Here is a 9126-nt window from a genome sequence, read left to right on the forward strand (position 1 = left end):
GTCATCCGTGACAATTGATCCAAAACAAGACGTTCATATAACATGAAGAACCAGTCGGCAAGATCCCCAACTCCTTCCCCACTCGAACCTCGATCCATTCAGGGGCTAATGATGAAGCTATGTACCTAGGGTAGGGGCATGGACCTGTCCTAACTACCCTACCCAAGGACATCCCTAGAAGAAGTCACCTTTCAATCGACTTGGAGGTATCCCATTCTATGGATTCAAGACACTCGACCACGAAGCAATCACTCGACCAAGATCCAACCACTTGACTGCCAGGAGATCTAAAGTCACCCTGCACGCAAACGGTCGGTCATTAAGTAGCTTTTATGGTCATCATAGCACTTTATTAGGGGCGTTACCAGTAACCCCCAATCTTAATGTACTTTAAACCCTGCATTACTGAGGGCTGGAGGGGCCTGGCGAACTCTATATAAGCCACCCCCCTCAGTATCAAGGGTGGGCACCCCTGTTATTCGTACACACATAATTCAGTCGACCGCCTCCGGGCACTGAGACGTAGGGCTGTTACTTCCTCCGAGAAGGGCCTGAACTCGTAATCCTCGTGTGCTTACAACTCCTCCATAGCTAAGATCTAGCCTCTCCATACATACCCCCCTACATCACTGTCAGAGTTAGAACCACGACACCGCCCGGGCCGCGCCGCCCCGCCCCGCCGCCCACCGCACCGCCCCGCCGCCTCGCCGCCGGATCCCGCCGCCGCCCGCGCCGCCGCCCGAGGTAGCTGCCGTCGCCGGCGGTTTTCCTAAGAAAACCGCCCGATTTTTTTATTAACCGTGATTTATTTTTTTTAGATCCGTTTTTTTATTAGATCGGTTTTTTTTCTTCCGGTTTAGTTTAATTAGCGAGCGTTCGCCCGTTCGTTCGTTTTAACGAACGCGTTCGTAGTTTAGATCCAGTTAACGAACGTTCGTTCGTTAACCTGTTCGTCGTTTTTTTCTCGGATTTTCCGCGATTATTTCTGATCGCGATTTCTGATCCGATTTTCGTTTTAGTATAACTTTTCGCTCGTTTATCGGAATCAGGCGATTCAAGCGCCTGGAGTTTCGCCTCGAAACCCTCTAATCGTTTAACCAACTTAAACAAGTTTTTGCCACTGCAAAAATTTCCCTAGATCCAGAATAGTAAATGAAGTCTGTTTCTTTTGCCGTTTGACTTTCGTTGCTTCGTGTGATTTGATTCTTTTTGCAAACCAGAGTTCTTAAGTTGAACTTTCTGGTTAGATCTCTTATTTGAGTTTTACCTGTGCATTAGATAAATACTTATTGTATGCTTGTTTGTTTGTCTGCGATAGAATACCCGGAGTGCGCCGCCTATTACTTCGAATCTCTAGGTTTCACGAATCATCAGCAAGGCAAGTAACACTTTGATCATACCTTTTACTACCCAGTTTTATTGCATTAGATCAATCCTCAAACATTGTATGATTAGGATCTAATTAAATTGTGGGTTTGGGAAGTAGTTGAGGTAGTACCTATTACCTGTTGTATTATCAAACCTTAGGGAGTTACTTCTACGTTTGCTTACTATTGCTATGCTATGCTAGTAGACGTGGATTAGGTGAGTGATATCCATGACAAATGTGAGTTTGTTAAATTAATGGTTTATCTAAGGTGGCAACTTAAACACACATCTGGGTAGATTGAGGTACCTGGGTATTCCAGGATTGGCTATTTTTCTTTATGGACCGCCACCCAGGCCCAAAGGGATCATGAGATTTTTCATACTAGAAACTTCCGTGTGCAGCCACAAGCTATTATGGGCTCTAGCATAGTTGATTAAGTCGTGCGAACTCTTACAGGGTAGACTAGCAGATGTAGGGGAAAGTAGGTGTAACGGTCTATCCATCGTAAGGTGCTAGCGCTTCTGAAAGACCATGTCTCGGTCATCCGTCTTCTCAAACACCATGTAATGCGAGAAACCAAACGGAGGCGATCGAGTCTTGTGGGGAAAAGTGCGCAAACCTCTGCAGAGTGTATAAACTAATCATGGTTAGCCGTGTCCCCGGTTATGGACATCTTGAGTATCTAGTACCTGGATTATCATGTGAATCTCAACATGTTACTCTAAATTAATTTTGTTGGGTTTTGTTTAATGATGATGCTTAATTGGGATTGAGAATGCTGTCAACCATTCTCAATGTTTAACAACTACCATGATAGTTAAATAAAATTTATTCCTTTGCAGTAGGGAAAAATTAGCTTTACGCAAAACTGTAACCATAGAGCTTTCCACCAGCCAAATATGCATATAGTATAGCTGTTTCATTCCATTACTCTCTATGTGTTACCTTGCCAGCATATTCCATGTGCTGACCCGTTTCGGGCTGCAACGTTAATGTTGCAGACTTTTCAGACGATGATTAAGGAGTTTTTAGGTCGTGGTTCTATACTCAGTGATGCCATTGGAGTTGATGGACTCACTTATTTTCCAAGCCTTCCGATGTTATCGTTATTAGATGGCCTTAAGCCATATTTATTGTAATTAGCTCTCCATTGAGACACTCGATGTAATAAGTGTGTGATTGCTACTCTGTTATAAATCCTTCAAGTACTGTGTGGTGTCAGCATTACTGATACAGGGTGACTCCTGAGCACAGAGATCAGACTGTTTGAGGTCTAGTCGCTACAGGCTTTGAGAGAGAGTGTCTTTTGCTTTTGTTGGTTTCATTCGCCTTGCTACTTTGGTTTGGTTGTTGCTACTTGATGCTACATTTATGTTATGCCCGTGAGATACCTTGTGCGATCATGTGTTTGATCATACTACGTTGAATGTGTGCTTGCATTATTATATCTATGAATGTTTGTGTATGATCAATCAGTTGTATCTTTGTTGATGAGTGTATGTTATTTAATTCTTATCATTTTGTGCGCTCTACCAAGATGTATGTGACATGGAAGAGTGACCCATGATCCTAATCGATTGTGCATTTGCATTCAAACGCAAATTTTAAATAATGCACAAATTTTAGGGGAGCTCTTGCTTATCACATACTTCTCAAAGAGACGATGTATTTTATTCATATTATCATTTGTCGAAGCTTTGATCTATATGTTGTCATCAATTAGCAAAAAGGGGGAGATTGAAAGTGAAACTAATCCCCATGTGGTTTTGGTAATTCATAACAACAGATAGCTCATTGAGTTAATATCCATTCAAGTTTAATATTTCAGAAAGTTCAATGAATGGCATGGCATAGACTAGAGACATGGACCCCTCAAAATGCTAAGGACACATATTGGCAAAAGCTCAAGACTATTCATTTCTATTTTAGTGGTCCAAGATAACATTGAGTCCATAGAAAAGCCAATACTATTAAAAGAGGATGAGGTGTTGCTTAATGGCTTGCTTGCTCAAATGCTTAGTGATATTGCTCCAAATCCCTCAACCACTTTCTCATTCCAAATATGTCAAAACCCTAAACTCCAACTTGGCCCCACCAATTCATTCCATCCGGAGCCACCGAGTTCATATGACATAGCCACAACCAGAAACACTAAACAGTTCGGTCACATCGATACGGTTGGCCTTGCCAATTCTTTGTTGAATGCTGGAATTATTTCGGTCTCACCGGAATAGTGATCGGTCTCACCGAGTTGGCTTGACATTTTCTCTATTGCCCTATTGCTTCGCTTTGGTCTCACCGACATGATGCAATCGGTGCCACCGAGTTGATGTTTTTCCTAAGCCCTAGCACATCGGTCCCACCGAGTTGTTCCAGTCAGTCCCACCGAGATTCCTAACGCTCACATTTTGAACTAAATCGGTCCCACTGAGTTCATCTATTCGGTCTAACCGAGTTGGGTCAAATGTGTGTAACAGTTTGATTTTGTGTGGAGGCTATATATACCCCTATACCCCCCTCCTCCATTTGTGAGAAAGCCATCAGAATGTGCCTACATTTCCATTTTCTGAGAGAGAGAATCACCTACTCATGTGTTGAGATCAAGATATACCAATCCTACCACAAGAATCTTGATTTCTAGCCTTCCCCAAGTTGCTTTCCACTCAAATCATCTTTGCACCATATACAAATCTGTGAGAGAGAGTTGAGTGTTGGGGAGACTATCATTTGAAGCACAAGAGTAAGGAGTTCATCATCAACACAACATCTATTACCTTTTGGAGAGTGGTGTCTCCTAGATTAGTTAGGTGTCGATTGGGAGCCTCTGACAAGTTGTGGAGTAGAACCAAGAAGTTTGTAAGGGCAAGGAGACCGTCTACTTCGTGAAGATCTACCCAAGTGAGGCAAGTCCTTCGTGGGCGATGGTCATGGTGGGATAGACAAGGTTGCTTCTTCGTGGACCCTTCATGGGTGGAGCCCTCCGTGGAAGTGCGCAACCGTTACCCTTTGTGGGTTGAAGTCCCCATCAACGTGGATGTACGATAGCATCACTTATCAGAACCACACCAAAAATCTCCGTGTCTCCATTGCGTTGGCACTCTCCAAACCCTTCCCTTTACCTTCATATGCAATGTTTTACTTTTCGCTGCTACACTCTTAAAATTGCATGTGTAGATTGATTGCTTGACTTGTGCTAATTGCTAAAATCTGCCCACAACTAAAATTGAGAAAAAGTTAGATTTTTATTTGGTCAAGTAGTCTAATCACCCCCCCCACCTCTAGATCTACTTTCGATCCTACAAACTCATCATCGCCATATTCCTCCTCCCCATGTGACAAAGACAAAACCGTGAACTCAACTTTGAAGCACTCTTGGTTCGAAACCATCGTTTTTGCTTCAAATTAAACGGGAAAGTCAAAAAAATGTAATTTGGTTGAAAACTTGTCAGACATGGTGTCCAGCATGGACGATGCAGGTAGGGAGCTGGGGATACCTGGGGTATAGCTGGATCCGGGGTGGAACGACGGCGTACTCCAAGGTGAGCAGGCGCCTGGGTGGAGCGGCGAAGGTCCGGCAAGGCCTGGGCGGCGGCCAACGTGGTATAGCGGTGACGTCGGTCTCCAAGGTTGCGGATAAATAATGCAAAGGAAGGGCTTCGAGTAGGGTTTTTGGGTGGGTTAGGAGTGATGTAGTCGAACGTGACAGACATTCAGACTCCACAACCCCCGGTTTGGTGCCGGTTTACAAGATTTCAGACATGCGGCCTAGTCCAAGCAATTTTGGTGACCACCATTGGAAGGCAAAAAACACCTGGGTTGTTCAGTCGGGACATTTGGAGGCAATTTGGTGATCCGCGTTGGATTTTCCCTAACGAATGTTGTTGTAGTTGAAGGGAAGAAAACACATAAATACATTTAACTATACTTCGATCAAGCTCCGTGTCAACTGACGATCGGTTGTACGACCTGTTTTTGTTTACTACTACCGACAGTGCAGCATCTCGTGAATCAATCTGTGTTTGAATGGTTAGGAAGGCAATGACTCAACCCATTAGGGATCAAACCCTAGATCTGATGCTTTGGTATCTCATAAAGGTGGAATATTTTTTAGTGGTAGGCGGTCAGTGAACGTGTTCGTGGGCGTCTACGTCCGTACTATGATTTTAAGAAAAAACAACGCAATATCTTTGCCTCGTTTTAGATTAGATATATACTATGATGTTATCTTATTGCCTCGTTTTAGATTAGATATATACTATGATGTTATCTTAGAAACGACACGTAAGATAAATGTGAAGGGAGAAAAAGCTTGTCTTCTAGCAACAGTATCTCTTACCATTTGTTATAGATATCTAACTACGGGATAGTATAAGACTAGAAAATAACTCAGTGGATATAACATTTCACTGTCTTCTCTAGATTATATGGCATATTTAAGATAAAACTGCCTTAACAACTACTCCTTCCGTGTCAAATTATAAGATGCTTTAGATATTTCAATATGAATTACATACATATTAAAATAGATGCACAAACAAACTAAAACATGTCTATATACATCTAATTTAAAAACAAGAACATCTTACATTTTAGAAACAAGAACATCTTACATTATTATTGAACTTTTTTGTTTCTAGATCATGAACGGAGGAATACGAACCAACATATGATTGGATGATTAGAAAGAGAGTGGTATCTATACACCGCGACAGTTCAAGTTCTAGACTTACATTGATGCTTGTATTTTTAAGGATTTATTTCAGGCCTTCCAGCGATGTGCTTCAATGTGAGTAGACATTCCCATCGACTACGAGGGCTTTTGTGATAACTTCGTCAATCTCAAGATTATGTTCCTGCTTAGTCTCTTGAAGGTATTTATAAAGATGTGTGTGTGCGTGTTGATAGAAATGAGTTTATGTGCGTATATATGAGCGTCAGCGTCTATACTACGCTTAGAGAAAAAAATTGTGAACGGAGAGAGTACTGCACAAGCCGTGCATACTCCTATTATCATCCTGCTTCTTCCGTTGCTCGCCAACCGTACTGATTAAGAAACTACACAGATGATTATGTGACCGTTATGTATGGCGTATGCGACTCATGTGCGCTTAGCAAATCTCGGCGAGGTCGCCTACCCAGCATTCACACCTCACGTGGTCCACTGCGCTTAGCAATTCTCACTGACTAATCATCTGTCCCTTATCTCCTTTCTTCTGGAATTCTTGAAATAAAATAAAAATCAGCTCTTCTCTCTCGGATTGTACTACCACTATGAGCACTCAGCGGTTGTCACTGTTCACTTGGGACTAGGGAGACCCCTGCTGCACTGCCGAGCCGAGCCAAAGGCACTGGACTGGAGCGAGAGTGACGTCCACCCTTTCTCTCTCCCTCATCCTTTCCCCGACACACGTCATATCGCCTCGCCACGCACAAAACCAACGGCATTTTTTTTCTTTCCAGGCCCAGCCGCCTATCCACAGTTCACTACTATATGCTGTCCCGGAAGCCGATGGGCCCGCACGTCGGCGTCGGCGTCGGCTGCCAGCCAAGGTACAGCTGTGCCCGGCCGGTTCCCCGGATGAAAGGAGAAGAGAGATTGTGGAAACGGTAGGGAGAGAAACCAAAAAGGAAATCGAGCTGGAGATCGCCCGCTTCTGTTGACGCCACCGACGCGCGTGCGCTGAATCGCTCGCTCGCGTACCCAGTTCACCTCCATTTCTTCTCGGCTGCAGGTTTCACTGTGGTGTGGTTAACTAGTACTACTATACTCTTCTTGCAGAATTATGCCCGACTGTAGCATAGATCTATGCAGCGTACTTGGCTTGTTTTTGCTTGTGACAAAGAAAGGATGAATGAGAGTAGCAAGAAGCAACCAAGAGGAAGATAAAATCATATAGACTATACTCCAATAAATCCACATACAGTGTGAAAAAGGTTAAACCAAACCGAAAAAAATCCCTCCTCTCCCTACCCGCAGATGCATCAAAACGTCCAAATCCAGATCTTGACGCGGAGCTTACACTTTGCGTCCGTCGTCGCCGACCCGCCGCCTCCGGTGGAAGACGACGACAGCCTGATTTTTGACCGGGTCGGCGCAGGCGCCGCGGCCACGATGATCGGCGCCGGGGAGGGCGCCGGCTTGGCCAGCCCCGCGCTGAAGCCACCGCACAGCACACGGACGCTGATGCGCTTCGACTTGAACTGCCCGATCTGGAAACCCACCTTGGAGTCCATCTCCACTGACATCGCATGGGACTTCTTGGATCTGAGACTGGCCGCCTGCACCGGGTCCACCGTCGCGGCGGCCGCCGAAGCCGACCCCTTGATGACCGTCGTGTTGCGGCTGGGGTGGAGGAAGCCCGGCACGGTGCCGTCCCCGATGTCCGTGCCGTCGGCCGCGAAGGCAGCCCCGATGTCGCCGTACACGAACGCGATCTTCTCGTTGGGGTTGCGCGCGGTCACCGTGAACTCGATGCGGGAGGTGACGGAGTCGGAGTCGGAGACGTTCAGCGCCGCCAGACGGAGCGACGTCACGGCGAAGGTCGGAAGCTCCGGGTGGTAAATCACGTAGAACACCCCCAACGCTATTGCTCCAAGGAACACCAGCCCCACCAACACCAGCGTCAGCCACAGGCAACACGCGCAGCACCACCCGCGCCCGCTCCGCCGACGGCCCGGTGGCGGTTGCATCGGCTTTGGTCGGTACATCGGCGGCGGCGGGACGCGACCGGGCACCATGGACGGAGGCCGAGGTGTCCCTACACCGCCGCCGTTCGCCGTGCCGTTGGCGGACCGCGGTGCCGCCACAGGGACCGGCTTGGAGGACGGCCCGTACGCCCGGTCGCCCATTTCTTGGCCTCTGCTGCCTTTGCTTGGCTTGGGGAAGGAGAAGGGGAGAGTAAAAGAGACTGTGGGGGGAAGAAACGCGAAGAAGAGGGGCGCAATAAGTGGACGCATTTATATATACACTGTATATATTGTGGTAGTATGTGTTTGCTTGCTGGTCTAGGCATTCTCAATTTCTATGGTCACTCACCTTTTTGGTAAGGATTTCCCCCTTTTTATTAGTTTCTTTTCACCATCTTTATCTTTTTTGTTATGAGTAAATTTTATATAACTTCTTGTTTATCGGATATCCAATTCGGTGCCCAGGCTCATCTGCTCCCGCTCAGAAACAAAATCAAAATAAATACTAAAAAATTCAAAAAATTCCAAATTTTTTGTGTGATAGATAATTTGTCGCGTGAGATCCGCTCCAAATTTCAACTTATTTGAACATTTGAGTAGCTCTCGGCAAAAAAGACAAATCAGGTCAAAATAGTCCGTGAACAGTGAACATTTTTACAGACCCGATTTTGTCTTTTTTGCCGAGAGCTACTCAGATGCTCAAATGAGTTGAAATTTGGAGCGGACCTCATGCGTCAAATTATCTACTACACAAAAAAATGGATTTTTTTTAATTTTTCTAGTATTTTTTTCTGAGCGTGGGTGCAGATGAGCTCGGGAGTCAAAACTCCGCGTCCCTTGTTTATGCTTTTCTCAACATACTAATGTGCGATTGTGTGGAGTTCTAGCTAGTCTAGACCGTGAGATCATTCAAATTGGCAGGCTTCCCCCTCCTCCGTCCCTTGCGTCGCCCCTAGGGCGACTCGGGGGCGACTAGGGTTAGCCTCCGCCGCCACCCCTCCCCCGCTCCTCCTCGAGGCCACCGGAGACGATCGTCGGGAAAGCCCGTGGGGGCGCCGGGGAAGGTGGGG

General features: G+C 45.9%; 1 protein-coding gene across 1 annotated transcript; it reads right to left on the reverse strand.

The window, feature by feature from the left end:
• Nucleotides 1-7228: 7228 nt before the first annotated feature.
• Nucleotides 7229-8318, reverse strand: LOC125543978 (NDR1/HIN1-like protein 6). Its single transcript, XM_048707490.1, has one exon. It carries the CDS (start codon nucleotides 8216-8218, stop codon nucleotides 7352-7354), a length of 867 nt encoding a protein of 288 aa, XP_048563447.1. The 5' UTR covers nucleotides 8219-8318; the 3' UTR covers nucleotides 7229-7351.
• Nucleotides 8319-9126: the final 808 nt, after the last annotated feature.

This window comes from Triticum urartu, chromosome 3 (assembly GCF_003073215.2).
Source record: "Triticum urartu cultivar G1812 chromosome 3, Tu2.1, whole genome shotgun sequence".
NCBI lineage: Eukaryota > Viridiplantae > Streptophyta > Magnoliopsida > Poales > Poaceae > Triticum > Triticum urartu.

Bases quoted from the DNA above. Each gene is read 5' to 3' on its own strand.
- LOC125543978 (XM_048707490.1), bottom strand. From the start codon at position 8,218: ATGGGCGACCGGGCGTACGGGCCGTCCTCCAAGCCGGTCCCTGTGGCG.